The sequence below is a fragment of the Xenopus laevis genome, chromosome 9_10L (genome assembly GCF_017654675.1).
Source record: "Xenopus laevis strain J_2021 chromosome 9_10L, Xenopus_laevis_v10.1, whole genome shotgun sequence".
In the NCBI taxonomy this organism is placed as follows: domain Eukaryota; kingdom Metazoa; phylum Chordata; class Amphibia; order Anura; family Pipidae; genus Xenopus; species Xenopus laevis.
In genome coordinates, this window is record NC_054387.1 from 112,283,455 (window position 1) to 112,304,956 (window position 21,502).

At 37.5% G+C, this 21,502-nt stretch overlaps 1 protein-coding gene across 1 annotated transcript; it reads left to right on the forward strand.

The window, feature by feature from the left end:
• Positions 1-7,417: 7,417 nt before the first annotated feature.
• LOC108701603 (hemicentin-2) lies at positions 7,418-20,730 on the forward strand. Its single transcript, XM_018236457.2, has 11 exons — positions 7,418-7,548; positions 8,395-8,430; positions 8,694-8,849; positions 10,281-10,519; positions 11,515-11,640; positions 12,789-12,966; positions 14,520-14,657; positions 15,450-15,464; positions 16,418-16,795; positions 17,944-18,143; positions 20,481-20,730. The coding sequence occupies exons 1-11, from the start codon at positions 7,470-7,472 to the stop codon at positions 20,622-20,624; spliced, it is 1,689 nt and encodes a 562-aa protein (XP_018091946.1). The 5' UTR covers positions 7,418-7,469; the 3' UTR covers positions 20,625-20,730.
• The last annotated feature ends 772 nt before the right edge of the window (positions 20,731-21,502 follow it).

A 21,502-nucleotide genomic window follows, 5' to 3' on the forward strand; every position in this document is an offset into this window, starting at 1 on the left:
AATTTTTGTTTCCTTTGACTAGGGAATAGTTCAAATTTGATTTGAATTTTCTTGGTACTTCGTGCCGTCTTTTTAAAAATTCAACTTCGACCATTCGCCATCTAAAACCTGGTGAATTGCTGTTTTAGCCTATGGGGGGACCTCCTGGAACCTATTTGGAGTTAATTTTTTTTGGAAAAACTTTGAATCAAATTTGATTCATACAATTCAAATTCGATCGAAAACTGACCTATTCGATCAAAAACTGACCTATTCGGCTAAAAAAACCTTCGATTTATTTTCGGTTGGTCTTTTTGAATTCAAATTTAGAAGTTTTTCAAATTTGAAATTCGATCCTTGATAAATCTGTCCCTTAATATCATGCTTCCCATATCATGCCTTCTATTTGGGACCCCATAAATCTCCCTGCTGTACCTGGTTCTTTAAAACACCATCTTCAGGTCCTCCTCTCTGTGATCCATACATAGACCATGTGCAGTTCACAGATCACAGAGAAGAGGACCTGTGGTGGTGCCAGATGTAACCTACCAGCCTGCAGGTACAGCAAAATGGGAAGTTAGGGGTCTCTGTCGTGTGGGTCAAGAGGGAGAAGGGAAAACACTGGAAGAAGACTGAGCTGTTTAGAAGGTTTTTTTACCACTTTTAAGGAGAACTAAACCCTAAAAATGAATATGGCTAAAAATGCCATATTTTATATACTGAACTTATTGCACCAGCCTAAAGTTTCAGCTTGTCAATAGCAGCAATGATCCAGGACTTCAAACTTATCACAGGGAGTCACCATCTTGGGGTCACCAGCTGTTGAGAAGCTAGACGTCATCACTAATTATCAAGCAGAAAATGAGGTTGGCCTTATTATTATAATGCTAGTTGTACTGGTTTATGTGCTGCTATGTAGTAATTATCGGCATTAATTACTTATCAGCTTTATATTGTGACATTTACAGTATATTCTATTGGGGGAATGTAATATGTTTTATTGGCGCAAAAACCCTGTGCCGAGACCATGTTTGTGACCTTTTTGACTAATTACAGACCACGACGAGTTAATCGCAAAGTTTGCAACCAAATGGCTTTTGCAACAAAAACCTTTGCTTAGCGATAATGCTCAATGTAATATTCACCAACAAATGATGTTACATTGCAAGTTGTGTTACACATTAGCAAAAATGCCATTTTAAATAACACTTACATTTTAAAAGTATATTGTCAGTCCCTAAGCTCAGTAAGTAACAGCAGCACAGAGGATGTGCAGTGAATCAGCAGAAAAGAAGATGGGGAGCTACTGGGGCATCTTTGGAGACACAGATATTTACTGCTAAAGGGCTGTGGTTGCCTTGGGCTGGTACAGAAGCCCAAAACATAATGTACTATACAACATTTCTAGCTACTTCTTTAGTTAAGCTTTAGTTCTTCTTTAAAAACTCTCTGCTTGAAGTGCTCTAAACTGCCCTATGTGCTATTACACTTAAAGCAGTAAAGAAAACTGATTTACCCTATATTTTGCAGAGTTTTCAGTAAAAGTAAACCCTTTGTATTATGATGACAGTCTCACTTGAAGAGATGGTTAGCCAGTCAATAGAACTTTACTTTTTAGCAAGTTAGTGTTGAAGGCTTCCAGTGATATTAAAGAACATAATGATATTAGCTATTTCACAGGAATATAGAGCAATTGAAAACTGAACTGCATTTTTACTCTTTGCAAATTAGTTACGTAAATCACACAGAATCTTTTTGCACAAAATAGAATTGGATATTTTCAGTATGTATTATTTTCATTGTATTTATTGCTATGAAAAATGGTGTATTTCCACAACACTTTTTCCTCTCTCACAGATACTATCCACATTTCCTAGTTTTTGCTCAGCTCCATCGGTCTTTCTCATGTTTGTACAACAGAAACCTGCAAGTTAAGCAGAAGTCTTCCCTTCTCATAGCACTTAAATGAAAAGCCGAACTCTGCTTAATTCCTGTTTTTAGATCCCTTTTAAGGTGTGAGTTTGCCAAATGCACGAATCTGCAAGAACTCTTTCTGAATGTGTGCTTGAAAAACTTGTTTGTTCAGTATCATATGTTTAATTCCTTGAGGCAAAGTAAATCTACTGTAGCGCTATTGTAAATTGAGTGCACCATCCTCTACTAATAGCTCCACTCCCAATACTTAATACTTAGGGAGTACGCCCTCGCAAACGGTGTGGAGGCAGGGTGTAGTGTAACTGTCATTGGGTGCAGGGTATAATAATTGGGCACCAGTGATTCGTATAACTTAACCAATGAACTTATTTATTGTACCTTTGGTCAGTATCAGTCCCCATAGGGATGAGAACACACATAGAAGCTGCCGGGGTACACCCAGCTTTTGCTTAGGGGGTTATTTATCAAAGTCCGAATTTAACTCAATATCTTCTGAAAAAAACTCCGACCAAATCCGCACAGGTTTTTTGTTTTTTTTTTATTAATACACTTTCCCGAAAATTTTGTTTGCGGGAAAAAATCGTGAAAAAGCTGATTTTCCAAAAACCCAGAAATATCACCAATAGAGATAGCATGTAGGAAAATGATTGATCCTCTATAGCAAAGTATTGGTCACAGTGGATAAAGTTTTATAGCATGTAGGAGCAGGATAAATATATCTGAGTAGCATCAGGATTAGTGATGGGTGAATTCATTCGCCAGGCGCGAATTCGCGGCGAATTTGCGTGATTCGCCGCAAAAATTCATCAAGAACGGGCGCCGGTGTCAAAAACGAGACGCCGGTGCTGTTTCGCGAATTTTTCGCCCGTTCGTGAATTTCGCGCGAAATTCACACATTTTTCGGCGAAGCGAAACGCCGCAAATTCACCCATCACTAATCAGGATATTTAAAGGGGGTGGGGAGGGGAACAAAAGATGCACAGACTGTATTATATTTGCAAACTACCTGCCCTCAGCACTTCTTGTCCTGGCTAATACAACTAAATAAAAATTGCAGAAAAGGGCTTAACTGGCAGAAATTAAATAAACAAACAAAATAACTTTATAAACCGGAGCAGTCTATAATAGAGAATATGCCACAACACTGCAGCTTTTTCTCTGCAAACATCATTTTAAGCCACAAAACAGAGAACAGTGGGAGATGTTATTCAGTTATGCTGCTCATGTCTATTTTCAAGAGAAGATACGCTGAACTCAGGCAAAACATACGTTTCACAACATGGTCAATTTTTTTAGAACATTGCTGGAAAAGGATATTATGACCTTTTTTTTCAATCTAGTCCACTTTGTCTGCACTTATTCGCTGAAGCTGCCAATCTAGAACTATATAAATACACCCAATAAATGATCACAAATATCATATATGCAGCAACAGACATGCATTCTTGGTAGGTATGTCCTCTGAGTCATGAGAACTAGTCATCAATGGGTGTGAACAAAAGAAACGCCTTCATTGCAAAATAACAAAAAAGTCATGTCGCTTAAGTAGGCAAACACAGTGTTCTCTAAATGGCAAATTCATTCCCAAAAAGAGGAGGGTGCATTAATTCAGAAAGTTAATGACAGTTTAAGATTGTGTTTGTGGAATTATCCGTTCCAGCCTGGAAAAAACATATCTGAACTCTTTCATCCCAAATGCAAAACATATAGAGGCTAAGGATTATGATGGGTAATAGAGCCAAGCACTGTGCACAATAAATACATAATGATGATTGTTATTGAGTTTGATAAATATGTTTGATAATACTTTGTCAGAAACAATACACAAGGAAACCCCTCTAACACTCTAACCAGGTCTTGCACCAATTCTATAAAACAGCACTGTACTCAGCATATCAGTGCACAGTGAAAGCACTATTGTGATTGGCATTGTGAGCCATTCCATCTGTTATTGAAGGATAGTTTTCATCACTTATCAATACCCTTAAAGGGTAATTTTCCAAACTCCATTGTGCAAGTGCAAGAGCACATCCCTTGATGCTTATCTAAGGAGCACTTGCGGCCAAGGGAATGTTGCTTTTTATACTGAGCACCAGGAGGAGGACAGAGCGTTGCAACAAGTAACACAACACAGAACACAAGTGCAAATAACGGCTGACTGCTGCCTTTTTCTTGCACTTTGCACACTGCCCCCTCCAAATTTATTCACCAGGCATGGATTCGCTTGAATTTCCGCATTTCACCACCTGCAAATTGTTTCACCAAACTGCTGCAAAAATTCACCGGCGAAAGAATTTGCTGCGGCAAAAAAGTTGCTAGTATAAAAATTGTTGCACATCAAAATAATTTCGACGCCCATTGACTTTAATGCGTTTGGACAAAAAGTCACGCATGTAAAAATTGTCGCCCCTGTAAAAATTGTTGCCCATTGACTTCAATGAATGTTTCGGCCAAGCGATACAGGACAGATTCCCATCACTAATTAACTATTAAAGTGGGCTTTATGGATGGTATCGAGACAAGCTTTAATTCCTGCTGGAGTGGTGTAGGTAAAACTAAAAGCATAGAAATCGATATACTGTATCTTATTAGGATTCACTTTCACAGCAGATATCCCTGTTTGCAGCATAATACTGTCCCACAGACAGTCTTTTAAGTAATGTGCACATTTAGAAGCAAACAGAAGGGATCACCAACAATCTGGTATTAACCCTAATGGTAGTGCGACCTCCAACCATTAGTTACTTTCTTACTGTTACTTTAAATCAACTTACATTGGACAAGTTATCCCCATTAGAGTAGCCCATAACAACCAATCAGAGATTTGCTTTCATGACAGGCCCTGCAGTAGCCTGGTTCTAATTAGCTCCTGATTGGTTGCTTTGGTTACTGCAGTGGAAAAAATTGCCCAGTTTCAGTTTCTTTTTGGATTTATTGTGAGTAAACTGAAAGTAAAGCTCATTTCACTTCTACTGGGAGTGTTGGTTAAGCAGGACACTGACCTCTCTAGACACAAGTTAAATGAGCAATTTCATAAATGGAAACTGTCTACTTCATTTGCTTCTGTCTAAACTGACAGCAGTGGAATAGTCTATCCCGCCATCATTGTGTTCTGAAGTTAATCTCATACCAACCCACCTCAAAATTAGCAATTACTTGTTGATATATATATATACATGTTTTGTAAAGTGCCATACACAAAGGTCCACAAAAATAGAAATGTAGGGAGCACTACTTCCACTCCTTGGGCGCTGGTATACACAGTGGAGCTGTTTCTAGACGTACGGCCATTCATCACATAGCAAAATATTCAGGAAAGTCATAGCAATTCACCACTTCTTGATGTGCAATTATTCCTTTATTTAAGACAGATTTGGCACTCAAAGTGCAGATCGTTTCAGAGGGTCTACACCTCCCTTTGTCATACATATGCCTAATTATTTGCTGCACGGGACAATCTGCCCATTTAGCTTGCTTTGACTAACTGTATATAAATGTGCATATGGATGCTAGGCATGCTTGGGTTTGGGGCAAGGCCACAAAGGCCCAGGCCTAGGGCAACACAAATATATACATATATGTTCATATGCGCATGCACATATACATACAGGCACGAGGAGATGGGGAGGACGACGCGGAAGGCGAGTGGAGGATGATGCGGAAATGGAGGACAACACGGGAGGGGAGGGGAAGGGAAGAGAGACGCTGAGGTGGAAGGGGACACAGACAGAGAGGGGGATGCATATGGGGGGTGATGAGCGGAGATGGCCTAAGGGCGCCCAATTTGTAAATCCGGGCCTGATGCTAGGGAACCCTGAAATAACCACCAGCCTAGACATGATGGTAATTCCAGGATTTTCCAGGCAAGTTGGATCTATAATGTTATTAATATCACTTATATTGGAACAAAGGAAGTGATACAGTAATGTATTGGTAGTGTTCCCATGCAGAATCACAGTGTCTTTGTTGGTTAAGGTGCCCCCTGGATATCTGTAGTGGTATCACTATCATTACTGGAAAGAAAATTAGGAGGCACTTTCGTATAAAGTGAGCCCTGGAGACAGGCAATAGCGTAGAAGAAAGGGCATCATGACCAGGCCAGCATATTTAGCAGGGATAGGTCAAATTAAAGTGAGGCAAGGAAAGAGGGTAGGTGGTGGGGTGGAGTTTATGGTTTAGGCTCCAAGAAGGAGTCAGTTGGTGAAAGTTACAGGAAGGAGCAACAGCAAGCAATTCCCACCCTAAGATTAAGGGAATGTGGTTATTGGGTTATTATTAAGAAGCTATCTCTAATACGGTCATGGGGTAGAGGGAATAATAGTTATATGTTTAAAAAAAGGGTACCTCAATCCAATTAGTAGTTCTTAGTGACTATAAGTCACAGCTTTTAAGAAAGGGTCCTTGTCAGTCTTCTAGGGTGATCGGCATGCTATGGATGGTATAAAAGACATGCTTCACCCCACAATAATATCCACAATAATATCTCATGGATGTCAAACAATCTATAAAGGGGGTTCGGCTCTGTTTGGAGAAAGGGAACATTCCATCATAGTGGTGATAACTGGTTATTTAAATGGTTGCTATGCAATGTTAAACTTATGTAATATTTAAAATGGTTAGGTTACTATGCATTTGCTTTGTTGAGTATAATTTGCATTGTTAATAAATAAGCTGTGGCCAGTATCCAAAAATTTTTTGTCATGCCAGTTATTAACATTAGTAAGCATAAGCAGAAGCTAGGCTGTGCTTCACCCAATTATTATGTTCGCAAAGTGTTAGTAAAAGAAGTAAAGTTTGGGGCAATCAAGCCACCCTTCGTCTGACATATATATGTATGCCATCTCCACTGCATTGCATGTGTTGGAAGCATTGATACTAATTTGCACTTCTATGTCTGAACTTTTAATTTTTGGTGCAGACAATGCAACATAGAAATGGAGGGCATCAAAGACAATTGACAGGGTACACTCATATTGATATAAATTTAATTTGCACAACATTTATGAATGTTTTCAATATTTCAGGCGCAAAATCTACAGAAGGCAGCAATATTGGAATTCTAGAACCACCCCCTTTTTTTCCATTTGCACATTCTTTGTAAATGAGCCCCAGTGTTACCATTTCAAGCATGTTGGGCTGTGCCGGTTTCAAAGTGCTTCACCCATTTATGCAGCACATTTCTAGCCTGAGCAACAGGTTTTGCTGGGCTTATAATTATCGCCTGGAAATATAAAATATACTCATTAATATTTCTCGTAGAACAACATTTAAGGTAGATTGCCAGCATGTGTCAACACGTAATAAAAACCAGAGTTGAAAGTATTTTCGTTGTAGAAGTGTTTTATGAGACCAATTAAGTAATTAAAGGTTCATGGAAAGACTGGGCTATTTTGAATCTAAGAGGAAGTAATTTTGGAGGTCATCGTAATTAAACAAATTTCTAAGAAAATTTGGATGTACTTCCTTCAAGCTGGGACCGTATATATATGGGCTGTGATAGGCAGCATAAAACATCAGATCTGACTTTTGACAGCTGAATATTGAAATTGAAAGAAATGACCATGAAGCCTTGCACAGGCATTGTCCTGCTCCTCTGCTTTGGGTTTACATTCTCTGCAACAACAGTGAGCAAGGGTAAGTTCAACTAAACAAGGGTCATTATGGAGTACTCTGTAAGTTCTTGTTGGTTAGTGTTATGTTTTGGGTACAGTGTACCCGGTAGGCATTTATTAGCTTGGCTACTGTTTGCTGCAGTTTCTCCCACAGGACTGAATATGTTTAAATATATTTCACTATTTAAAGGACAAGGAAACCTTTAAAATAAGTCAATGTAAAATTGTTGAGGGTGCTATTCTTACAAATTTTGTCATTTACATTCATTGTTTATTTTGATTTAATTCCAAGATATTAAGGAATATATGTACTGTTAATATGAATGAATTGTGTTACAACAGCACCACCTGCTGGTCATTTTCCCACCAGTCTGACCACCAAGTAGGTAAGGAAATTGTCAGGAGAAAGAAAGAGGCTGCTCTGATGTTCTTCTGCTTAGGAAAGATGTGAGAAAGGTTTATAATTTTTTTTCCTATGCAGAAAAACATCAGAGCGGCCTCTTTCTTTCTCCTGAAAAAATTGGCGAATTTGGCACAAAATTTTTTTTTGACGCTGCCGACAATACTGGCACAAGTGTCAATCCTGATGACACCGACAACGAAAGGCACGCCCATTGACTTTAATGCGCGTCAAATTGTCGCCGGCATTGGAATTGTCGCCTGCATCAATTTCAAATTTTCTGCCTTTTTGCGAATTTCGCTGGAAATTCGCAAATTTTTGGGCAAAGCGAAACGGAAGAAATTCGCCCATCACGATCTATAAGTATTATATATGCTGGAGCACCTTAATATAAGTGCTTATATTACAAAATATTGCATTTCTCCCAGAGGATCATCTAAACACATCATATTGTTTTATCTCTTCCAGATGTTATGCCCGCCAAAAAATGCGTTCATCAAACAGGTAACTGAAAGGACACATTTTAATTCATAGACAATGTTTATATAAGGCTTAGTCTTAGAACAAGACATACGTGATTTGACATATGCCATATTATAACAGGTGCTCTTAGACAAATGCAATTGACATCTTGTCAACTTTCAAAAGTAATGAATAAGAAAAGGAATTTCTTCCAACTTTCCTACAGAAAACAGTGATGAAAATCTACAGAAATGTGTCAAGATTGCTATCTCTATGTATTTATTTTTTCATCTCCTTTTTCCCAGTTTCAAGGTCTTTGACGTATCTAGTAGACACCACTGGCTCTATGTTTGATGATGTAGCTGTGTTAAGGGATGTCAACGACTGGCTCCTTGCTGAAGTTGGCTCTCAATTTCCATGTGGAGTATGGAAATACACGATGGTGCAGTTTAACGATCCCAGTATGGCATTTTATACTTATTTGTTATTATATTGTACACAAACGCATGTTATCATACAGATAGAGCAGATCTTATTGTAGCTGAAATTTATTTCACTTGGTAAAAGTGTGGTCTACTAGTGCCAGATGCTGTTATTAAGCCTCCTCCCTCTGGAGCTAAAGAGAAATGAATGCAGTTGAATGAACACCTTAGCCTAAATGGCTGTTGATACCTTTCAAATACATTTTTTTTTTTTTACATTTTGTTACACAATTAATGGGTATTGAAAGTGGGAGAGAGGCACCATGGTTAACACAGCCACAATTAAATAAACTTCTTTGCAGAGACTAAGCTGGAGACTTAATAAAAATGTTTGATATAGATAAGCAGAGCTTTGTATTGGCCCTTAAGTCAACAATCACATCAAAACAGGAAGTGACCTCATCAATGACAACAATGTTGTCCTTGTTTGATTGGAATTTCAAAAATAGTACATAGTTATGTGGCCAATTCCTGAACAGATATTTGTTGGCAAGGCCTTTACTTTGGCTCCATACATGGACCAACAGACAGCCAGCTGGAGTCATTGTTAGCCATGTATGGCTAGATCTAAAGGGATTCTGTCATGATTTTTATGGTGTCGTTTTTATTCCTAAATTACACTGTTTACACTGCAAATAATTCACTTTACCATATTAAATGTTATTCCTTATCCTACAAGTGTATTGTTTTTTTTAGTTGTAATATTGGTGTGTAGGCAGCCATCTTAAATCATTTTGCCAGGCCATGTGCTTTCAGAAAGAGGCAGTGCTGCACTATGGAACTGCTTTCTGGCAGGCTGTTTTTTTCTCCTACTCAATGTAACTGAAGGAAACATGGGTTTTTACTATTGAGTGCTGTTCTTATATCTACCAGGGAGCTTTTATTTGGTTACCTTCCCATTGTTCTATTGTTAGGCTGCTGGGGGGAGGAGGAAAGGGAGGGGGTGATATCACTCTAATTTGCAGTACAGCAGTAAAGAGTGACTGAAGTTTATCAGAGCACAAGTCACATGACTGCGGGTGGCTGGGAAACTGACAATATGTCTAGCCCCATGTCAGATTTTTAAAAGAAATCTGTTTGAAAAATCGATTTCAGTTAAGAAGTCTGCTGGAACAGCACTAATAACTGATGCATTCTGAAAACACGTTTTCCTATGACAGTAATCCTTTAAGCTACTTTTTATAAAATACCTTCCTGAAGTGGGAGGAAACAATGGTATAGATTTACATATATAGAGCCAGAAATATTTTTAAAATGATAGCGATTGCCTGCCATAGATGCATGGTTTTATCAATGAAATGACCCAATATTTGATATTTAATTAAAAAGTTGTTTATATATAAATACATATAACTAATTATTTTCTCTTACAATCCATACAGATAACCGTTAATATCATCTATTTCATAGGTTTCGGCACTGTGCAGCAGACAAATTCGATTACAGAGTTCAAAAATTTTTTCAATAGTCTTTCTATCAAGGGGGGTGGTGACTGCCCAGAAATGGCACTTAGTGGCCTAAAAGTGGCACTTCAGCAATCTCCATATAATTCGGTAATCCTAGTGATGACAGATGCACCGGCTAAAGATTACAACAATGTGGCACTGAAGGCTGCGATCGACTCACTCATTAGTACAACTGAATCACAGGTATATGTTTCTTCCATATTAATATGCAAATTTGTTTGAAAAAAGAAGGCGATAGAAAAACTAAGGGGCTGATTTATTAAGATGCAACTTTTTTGATCAGGCTTTTTGAGGCGACTTTTTCAGGATTTATTATGTGAAAATCCTTAATACGAGCTGCTGCCAGCTGATTGGTTGCTATTAGGGATGCACCGAATCAAAGATTTGGTTTGGGATTCTGGCCTTTTTCAGCAGGATTCATCTGAACTGAACCGAATCCAAATCCTAATTTGCATGTGCAAATTAGGGGCGGCGAGGGAAATCGTGTGACTTTTTGTCACAAAACAAGGAAGTAAAAACTGTTTCCCCTTCCCACCCCTAATTTGCATATGCAAATTAGGATTCAGATTCAGTTCTGTATTTGGCCAAATCTTTTGCGAAGCATTCAGGGTTTGGCCGAATCCAAAATAGTTGCTGTGATTAAACTGGAGCAAATTATATTATCGACCCCCCCAGTTTGTTTTGATACTTTGCTACCACACTTTATCCACATTTTCAGAAGGAACAAGGAGATTTGAGTGATGAAGGAACCGGTCCGTTTTGTTTTGCCCAAAAATTGGCAAAATGGCAATAATTTCTAAAATGCATTGACGTCAATGGGCATTTTTTTAGCAGCTAATTTTTGGGAGCAAAATACTATGAAGCCTATGTGGGTTTTTGTGTAGTCTTTTCCATGCAGAATATGGGCATTTTTATCAAGACCACTATTTGCGCAAAATTCGTTGGGGTCTCTGAGTGTTTTGTTTGCTACCAAATTTTTTGGCGGCCTTGCATAAATATATTCACTGATGGCAGAATGCCAAAATTTCACTTATCACTATATATGAATGTTGCCTAGAAAATATAGAACAGAAAAGAATAAGGTGCATAAGAAGTAGCAAAGCAGCAGTGTTCCAGATCATAGACAATTGTTTAATACTTTTCATTGTATAAAATAATTCCATTGTCATTACTTTCAGGTCTTTTTTCTAATTACAAGTGAATCGTGTCCTATGAAAACTGACCCAGGGTACCCGGTTTACCTGGATATCGCTAGCAAGAGTTTTGGTCATGTTTTTCACTTGAACCTCGCAACCCTTCCAAAAGTGAGTATTTCGTTTAGATGTTGCGGGTCTGCAAAATGCACTAAAATAGCAACATGTGCTGTTTTGATTTGTTAAGATTTTTTTAATACACACCTAGTGTTTTTGTGGATAAATCTTTGTCCAGATGTGTCAAGGGTGAATGTCAGTATTATCTATAATGTTAATTTCAGGCAGTTATGTATATATATTTACATAGCAGGCCTAGGTTTTTTTCCAGCAACATTTATAAAATATAAAAATCAGTAAATGCTAATAAACAAAACAGGAACAAGTTGCAAATTGTCTCTTTGCCAAAGAGCTTACAGTTTAGTGATGGTTGTCTAATAGACGCTGTTTTGAGGATTATAATTGAATATTGTCTCAACTATATCTTGCCTGTAGCTAATTGCCACTGGCAATTACAGTATGTGTTAGTTTGAGGATCAACTACTGGAGAGCTGCGAAAATGGCAGTTGGTTTTCCCATTCAATGAGAAAAGCAATGAGAAAATTCAATGAGGAAAACTTATCACCTATTTCAATTACCTTAAAGGGAATGTAAAGGCAAAAAAATAAAATCCCATTTTTACTTTCTTTAATGAAAAAGAAACCTATCTCCAATATACTTTAATTAAAAAATGTGTACTGTTTTTATAAGAAACCTGACAGTGAAATTCTCCCTTCATTTACTGCTGTGGATAGGAATTGTCAGATGGTCCCTAACTGCTGAGCAGGGAAACAATCATACTTATGAACAGCAGGGGGAGCCCCCGCCTTACTTCCCAGCCATGCAGAACTCAAGCAGCTTTGTTTATGGCGATCCCTAAGCAGCCCAGACCACACTGAGCATGTGCACAGTCTTAGTCTTGCAAAGATGTTTAACAAAGTTACAAGATGGTGACCCCCTGTGGCCAACTTTGAAAGCATAAATCATTTGTTTGATTAAGCTTGTGGTGCAGTAGGTTCATGTTTATATTTAGTATACAAAATACAGCATTTCTAGCCTTATTCTATTTTAGACTTTACATGCCCTTGAAACACTCTATTGAAGTCTATGGGGGCATCTGAAAATAAATTAGCAGATCTTTTTTTTTTTTTTATTGAATTGAATCTGGGCCAATGTATCATTATTTCATGGTTTTGTAATGCAGTTTTAATCTCTATTTTCAGGCATTTTTGTATGTAAAGACTGCTCTTTCCCGTCCTGGTAACACCACTGACAGACTCCTTTCCCGAGAGTATACTACTGGCAGTCATACTGACTCTTTCACCGTTGCAAAGAACTTTGCTGAATTTTCAATAACCACCAGTGGAACCGTTTCCTCTGTCAAATTAACTTCTCCAGACAGTAAGTAGCACTTTTATCTTCATCTTCTTATTGTCCTACATACCCGACATGATGTCATTAACACGAAAATGCAAAGTAGTGAACAGGAAAAATGTTTTTGAGAGAGATGTATGGAAGGTGGTGACAGATAACCCATATAAGGAATAGATTAAGTAATGGACTGGATGGGCTCTAAGTATAACTGACTTCCTGGACAGGTAAGTCTTAAATGGGGCAAAGCCTGCAATAAACCAAAATGAAGGGAGTACTTTTTTCCAGGCTTTAATTAAATAGACTCAAAGGGGGTTATTTATTAAAATTTGAATGTTAAAATCTTGAATTTGTTTTTGATTTATTATACCCAGATACAGCAAAAGGCCTGAATTCGAAAATCCGCCATCTCAGAGGTGTCAAGGTCATGATTTAGTCAATGGGAGAGGCACCTATCTCAATATTAATTTTTTTGTGGTCTGCTCTGGGTTTAGGCCAAAATTCTGACTTTTTCGGGGGTTTCTGGGCAAAGACTCCAAAAATTTGAGCAATTCAGGAGAAAAGCCTGAAAAAATTTGAGCGATTCAGTCTTCTAATCTCTATGGGGCAGGGATCTCTATCCATTTGTCTCCTTGGCACTAATCACTTAGGGGCACATTTACCTAGGGTCGAATATCGAGGGTTAATTAACCCACGATATTCGACCGTCGAAGTAAAATCCTTCGACTTCGAATATCGAAGTCACAGGATTTTGCGCTATTCCTACGATCGAACGATTCGAAGGATTTTAATCCATCGATCGAAGGATTTTCCTTTGATCAGGAAATTGTTAGGAAGCCTATGGGGACCTTGGTAGGTTTTAGGTGGCGAACTAGGGAGTTGAAGAAATTTTTAAAGAGACAGTACTTCGACTATCGAATGGTCGAATAGTGGAACGATTTTTAGTTCGAATCGTTCGATTCGAAGTCGAAGGTCGTAGTCGAAGGTCAAAGTAGCCGATTCGATGGTCGAAGTAGCCATATTCGACCATTCGAAATCCATACTATTTTTCCTCTATTCCTTCACTCGAACTAAGTAAATGGGCCCCCATATCTGTATTGTAACTATACTTTATATTTATATGTATTGTATTTTGCACTTATTGGTATTAATTAATTATTGTTTGTTCTACTAATTTATTGTTCTGCTATACAGTCTATACATACATACATATATGAGCTTAGGGACTAAATTTAAAACTCTCTCTCCTCTCTCTCTCTCTCTCTCTCTCTCTCTCTCTCTCTCTCTCTCTCTCTCTCTTTCTCTCTCTCTCTCTCTCTCTCTCTCTCTCTCTCTCTCTCTCTCTCTCTCTCTCTTTGGGGCATATTTGGGCAACTCAAACAGAAGTGAGACTGGAAGCAAGTGATTTATTGTCTCTTTAAGGGCAAGAAATAACCAAAATCATCAATATTTCATTATGAAAAGAATAATCTTTTTTTTTTTTGTTTTTAATTGAACATTTCATTTAGAAAAGTACTTTTTCCTGGTGTAAAATAATAAAACTCAAACTCACGGGCTTCTGGAAATATCTCTCTGTCCTGCAGATAAGGCTGTTGTGTTACAAGTCATCATGTCTGAAAGTTGGGGATCTCTTTACCGTGTGAAGAAACCTAGGAATGGCAAATGGCAAATTGTTATGGTGGGGGCTGATCGACATTCCGTGCGAGTGGAAGGATATAAAGGTATGTGAAGATCATGATCTGTTATTTTTCATAGGATTTCGTACATTAACCAAAATCCATTTAGGTGAATATGCATTGTGCTGAGTGAATCTTTACATGTTAATAAAGGTCTACATTTAGTTTGGAATTACCCATAAAATTCATAAACACAAAATCAAAAATTAACAAAATTCCCGCCAGAATTTATTTAAACTACATACAGAAGCTTCCTGGGAACAGCACAAAGTTATTCCCATTAGTGGGGCTATAAGTGGAGGTGCTGACCCAAACATAACAATGGGCATTTATATTAAAGAACACAGGGAGTCTTTTGCGCATCACGTATTTATTCGTAAATTGTTGTATTAGTCATGTGTTTTCTTGAATGCTAAATATTGCTATGCCCATCTTTCAGGTTATGTTTTTTGTTTTTTCAAATTTTCATGGTGCACTAATATTTGCAAATGGTTCACAAATGAGACGGGTGTTTGCATAAGTGTCGCCAGTGTGCTCAAAAATAGCTTTGGCAATTTAACTTAGCAAATTGCAAAAATCGTTTCGCAAATATTTTCTCCTTCATCGAAGTTGTGGCGTAACTCAAAAAGTGCAGACATAAATATTTGCAATTTGTGATTAGGCCATAGTTAAAAAAAGCTCTTAAGGACATTCTCCATGCAAATCTATTCATCCAACTTTATACATATAACAAAACAATCTCTAAAATCTATACAGCATAAAGTATTTATAATTAATGTGCCTTACAAATTCTAACATTTTACAACCTAATCTTTTTTATTATTCCTTTTCTTTTAGTGACAGACACTTCAGGTATGTAACTCTCTGGAATATATTGCACGGCTGCCGCAAAGTGATAGATACAGCATTATGGGGAAAAAATGTGTCCATAAAACTTTTATGGTTAATGCGATGAACACTTATGGGTGCCAAAGATAAAAAATTCTCCTAATTCCGTTTCAGTTTTTTTTTTAAATAGACTTCAATAGAGTTTTCATATGATAAAGAGTAAGATACATTTTTAGCTTATTTTTCTAATTGAATTGCATCTGACTGTATGGAAAAATCTGCAACTGGACACAGAAATCTATATATATATATATATATATATATATATATATATATATATATATATATATATATATATATATATATATATATATATTCTTAATGGAGTTCTTATTTAGATACAGTATGAACTGATATATTGAAGAATGAGAAAAGTCACCATCCATAACAGGAAAACACAAAAAAAAAATATATTAACAGAAGTAGTTTGCTTGTAAATGGCTAACTGCATTATCATATTTCTTCAAAACTGTATAGATTAAAAAGGTTATTTATTTTAAAAAAGACTAATATCTCATCCAAAGCTATTATATTAGAATAGAATAAGTAACGGTAACAGAACCAGTGTCAGACTGGGGGGTGGGGTCCTTACCCACTGGTGCTGCTGCATTAGGGGCCTCCAGGTTCCAGATCCCCTTCCTCCACCAACTCCATTGGCCCACGTGCGAGATGCAATGGTTTGCAACCCCCCTTTGCTATAGCATACCTGCTTTTCTCCTATCAATCGGGGAGGGGGTAATGCAAGGAGTGCAGGTAGTTTCAGGCAGGCAAAAGAGAGGGTGTGGGCTATGAGAGCCAGGGCCCACCATATTTTTCCTGGTGTCCTGCCAGCCCTGTCCGACCTTGAAAAGAACTCAGAAACCAATTACTTTACGCGACTATTTGACCTCATAACTGTCCACCCTTTTATTTTGCAGCCGTAAAAAAATGCTCAGAATGCGACACTAATGCTAGCTGTGAAGAAGTCTATGGCACTAAAATATGCACCTGCAAAGATGGATTCATTGGCGATGGGATTAGATGCTCTGACATTAATGAATGTGCCTATTCCTGGTTAAACAACTGTACTTCCTCTACCTGTATCAACACCGTCGGTTCCTTCTCATGTGGCTGCAAAAGTGGATACACTCTAAACTCAAAGAAAGGATGCGTGGATATCGATGAGTGTTCAAACTCCACCCTCAACAGCTGCCATCGTTTCGCCATTTGCACAAACACTGATGGTTCTTACAATTGTTCATGTTCTCGTGGCTTTGAGGGCAATGGATTGTCTTGCAAGTTTACCAAGTGTAAAGGTATGTGTGCTCATTGGTGGGAATGCATAAAAAGACATAGTGTATCAGTGTTTTTGCTATTACAAACACACATCCAAAATTTAAAAATACATTTCAAAGGGCATGTAAATGCAAAAAAATAAAATCGCATTTTTACTTTCGTTAATGAAAAAGAAACCTTTTTCCAATATACTTTAATTAAAAAATGTGTACTACTTTTATAAGAAACCTGACTGTATGCAGTGAAATTCTCCCTTCATTTACTGCTGTTTATAGGAATTGTCAGACGGTCCCTAATGGCTCTGCAGAGAAACAATCATACTTATGAACAGCAGCTTTGTTTGTTTCCCTGTAGAGCAGTCAGCGACTGTGTAGAGGTTTGTATTGGATTTTATTTTTGCCTTTACATCCCCTTTACTGTTTCCAACTCCAGCTGCAGAGACAAAGATCATTGAGCCAGATTTAAACAGATAAACTGATTCGATTTGGTTCTGTAGAGTTGGAGAAAGTTTGTATTAAACAATACAAAAACTATAAAATCCACATTAGATTACATGACAACACAGGATCCAGTGCAGTCTGTATATTCTGATTATTAATCAGTCTTGCTGTATTGGCTTCTGGCAGATATTATTTGACTTGTGCTGTTTTTATAATTTATGACAATCCCTAAGCAGCCCAGACCACATTGAGCATGTGCACAGTCTTGGTCTTGCAAAGATGTTTAACAAAGATGGTGGCCCCATGTGGCCAACTTTGAAAGCATAAATCATTTGTTTGATTAGGCTTGTGGTGCAGTAAGTTCATGTTTGTGTTTAGTATACAAAATACAGCATTTCTATTGTAGACATTACTTCCCCTTTAAAAATGCATTTTTTAAAAATTGCTCATGAGGGTGGGTTTATGGAGATACCATAATAAGACAACTGGTTCCAATTCATGACACAGATTAACAACAGAAGTGTGGTTGAAGCATGTTGCCACATGTGTGCCAGATGGCTGTATTAAAGCATTATGGATCAGAATGAAAAATTGTATAAATGGTCCAATGATAAATGCATTGTTGAAATCAGGGAGAGGAGCATTGTTTAGACACAGAAAGAACAGAAAAGTCAAACACTTGTATGAAGTTCAACAACTATAAATGTAACTGTGTTTGTTCCTTAAAGATGTTAAAGATCTGGATTTGGTGGTGAATTGCAATAAGAATGAAATGAAAGCTTCCTTTGCAATCTGCCAGCTGAAGTATCTAAAGCATGATCAAACAAATGTCCGTCTTGCTGATGTAAAGTGCACTGCTTCTGAAGATGGAGAATTTGTCACTGCCGTGTCTCCTCTAGAAGATGGAAAATGTGGCACCAAGGTGTCTGTAAGTATATATGAAAGAATCTAGGACAACAAAGTTTTTATCCCTAATCTCACCATAAATGAGCTTCAGGTTGGGCTTCTTGGACTATTTAGAAGATATAATTGGCACTTTCCCTATATTTACCATGATGAGCATTTAGGCTAGGCCTCCACCAGCCACCACTTTATTGGACCCCAGAGGGAAACATTCGCACTGTTTGGGAACCACTGTATTAAATAGTTCGATTTTATCTACAATTTATTGGTGCTTACAGTCCAATATGAATGTATGCCAACACATGCATACTTTTTTAATGGAAGGGGTATAAAAGCAAGGGTTTTGAGGTAAGTGTGTGTATTGAGGTAAGTGTCCAAATACACAGACAGATTTGACTAGTTGGATGTAAGAAAACATCTAAATCATCAGGAGTTGTACACTGTCCATTTTATGTAGAACAGTAGTTTTTTTTGGCTTAAGTGCTCTTTAGTGATGGGTGAATTTGGTGTGTTTCGCTTCACCGAAAAATTTTCAAATTTCCCACAAAATTCGCGAAACGGCGAAAAATTTGCGAAAATGTGCCGGTGTCCAAAAAAACGGTGAATTTTCGATGCGGTTTCGCAAATTTATTAGCCAGCGGCGAATCGCGGGAATTCGCCGTGAATTTGCACCTAACGAATAAATTCCCCCATCACTAATGCACTTTGAGATTCGATATTTGGTCAAGGACCCCCGTGACAAAACCCAATCCATCCCTAGTTTCAACACTAACTACAGTGGCAAATAAATAACATTGCAAGATCCCCGTTCTTAATCTAAATTTTGAATTACCTTAACATTAGGCTTCCAGGAACATCTGGGAAAGAAAATAAGTGGATTTTTTTTTTTCATCTAAATATACAGTGATGTCCAAACTGCAAAACTTATATTGAGAAATATGAGAGACATTCTGTTTTAGGTATTTCTGTATAAACTGGATCCCAAAAACATCCTTCATTAACTTTTTTGCATCAAGTTTTTTGCCGAACACATGACCAGTATAGAGGATCAATATATTTTGTTGCCTCTGTCCATCCTCTGGTACCTGCATGTGTTAATACAAGCGTAAAGGCAATATGAACCTTCAAATTAAATGTAAAATAGCTTAGTCTCTTATAAAGCCTTTTCCAATTTTTATCCATTTATTTCTCTAGTTTTTAAGATATTAGCAAGTTTCTTCTAACGTAATGACTTTAAATCAACAGCACCACCTGTTCTTCACTGAGGCTGCCTAGTTACACTGGGAAGAAAATGTAGTAATAAAAAAGTAACATCTTTTAATGTTGCTCTGCACAGAAATTAATGTTAGTGAGCAAAGAAGAGTCACTGTACATTTCTCTGGTGTCTTAGTTTTTTCTGACTATAACCAGTTTGTCAAAATGAACAGCAGGCGGCCCTGACTCATATGGTGTACAGTTCTTGTCTGCTTGCTGATGATAAAATGAATACAGGGAGCTGCAAACACTGGGAGGCACATTTATCAAGGGTTGAATTTCGAATTCATGTGAGTTTTTTAAACTCCCATAAATTCGAAATTCGACTAGTCAAAATGCATTAATAATATCAAATTAATAAAACTCAGATGAATTTATACCACCTGAAAACTCTAATCGAATTCAATCAAACTTGAAAACAACTGGAATGTCAGGAAGGCTGCAAACATCTCCAAATTGATCACTGGACCTCTCTCATTGACAGTAATTCAGCAGGTGGCGAATAGTCAAATTTGAATTCTTAAAGGGCCAGACTATGATAAATCTCAAAAATCGAATTCGATTTTTTTTAAAAAAACAAATCGAATTTGACCATAAAAAAATGAAAACATTTGAATTTTCAATTCGACCCTTAATAAATCTGCCCCTTGATGAAGAGGCTGTTGTATGATGTCATAGATGTACTGCTGCCATTAATATTTGCCTGTATGACACTTATTCTTATACAATTATCGATAAATGGAAAATAGCATAATAAGTAAATGGCCTAGAAAGAATTGTATTATATGACGAGTATATCCATTGACAGCACTCCAATTTCATTAAAACCGCCTTTAATATTTGCAATTATTTGCATAGCAGAACAGCAACACAATGCAACGTTTCGAGTGGCACTCCGCTCTTTGTCAACTGCAAATTTAATTAAAAGCGGTTTTAATGAAATTGGAGTGTTGTCAATGGATATATGTTCGTGGTATATGGGGGAGCCCCTGTGAACAGGCTCGAGGACGTGCACACATAAGGAAAGCGGCCCAAGAGAGTAAGTGCGGTTTAACTGGAACTGATTATATGGAGAGCATCTACAAGTAATTTTATTCTCTTCTCATAGAAAAATTCAACTCATATCACCTACCGAAACACATTATTTGCTGCACCTATGGCAATGCACCCATCAGGAGGAAGACCAATAATAAAGTTCCCTACCAGAAAGATCTTTGAATGTTCATATCCACTGAAAAAGGCAGAGGCCTGAAAAACAACATCAAGTGATTTGCAATTGTACAGCCAAGGGAAGATCCTGCTCCATTTAATGCTTATTGTGTGATTGGAAAAATAAAAGGATACTGGAGAATGGCAAATAATGTTATCTCGTCTGGCAGTTATTTATGATCTTTTCAAATTCTTTTTCTTTCACTTGTGGTTTTCCAGGTTCTATAAAAATGTTTTTTCAGTGCAGTCTGGCAAACCAAGATCTCCCTCTAGTGGTCAGAGCTTCATCAGTAAAATCTTTCCATAGGCGTTTCGTGACTTTTTTCGTGAGTCGCACCCTAAGCTCACTAAGTGACAGCAGCACAGAGCATGTGCAATGAATCAGCAGAAAAGAATATGGGGAGCTACTGGGGCATCTTTAGAGACACAGATCTTTACTGCTAAAGGGCTGTGGTTGCCTTTGGCTGGTACAGAAGCTCAAAACATAATGTACAACATTTCTAGCTACTTCTTTAGTTAAGCTTTACTTCTCCTTTAAAATACTTATGCAGAACCAAGATTCATAGCAAGAACCTGAACCATTCTTGCACCGCTCAGATAACCTGGGCGCCAGTGATTCTTAAAACAAAGTAATAACTCTTTATTGTCTGAATGATATGCAATTTCTATGGAGTTTGTAATTGAATTTGAATTCATATGATTAAAGCTGTAGTGTTCACAGCCCCCCAGAGATAGTACTCAAAAATAGGTGAACTAATCCCCAGGTAGATGTGATTCTTGCAATGGTCCCTTACTCCAGGAATCTCCTATTCCTGATCATGACCTTTTAAGTCCCTATACTCATAGATGACACCATATGGTACGAACCCTTCTTGCCTCCTCAATGGAGTTGCATCTCTCGCTTATAGAGTGAGCTATTAC

Coding starts and splice junctions, on each gene's coding strand:
- LOC108701603 (XM_018236457.2), top strand. CDS start 7,470: ATGACCATGAAGCCTTGCACAGGCATTGTCCTGCTCCTCTGCTTTGGG. Junction 11,641..12,788: donor ACCTCGCAACCCTTCCAAAA/GTGAGTATTTCG, acceptor CTCTATTTTCAG/GCATTTTTGTATGTAAAGAC. Junction 16,796..17,943: donor CAAGTTTACCAAGTGTAAAG/GTATGTGTGCTC, acceptor TGTTCCTTAAAG/ATGTTAAAGATCTGGATTTG.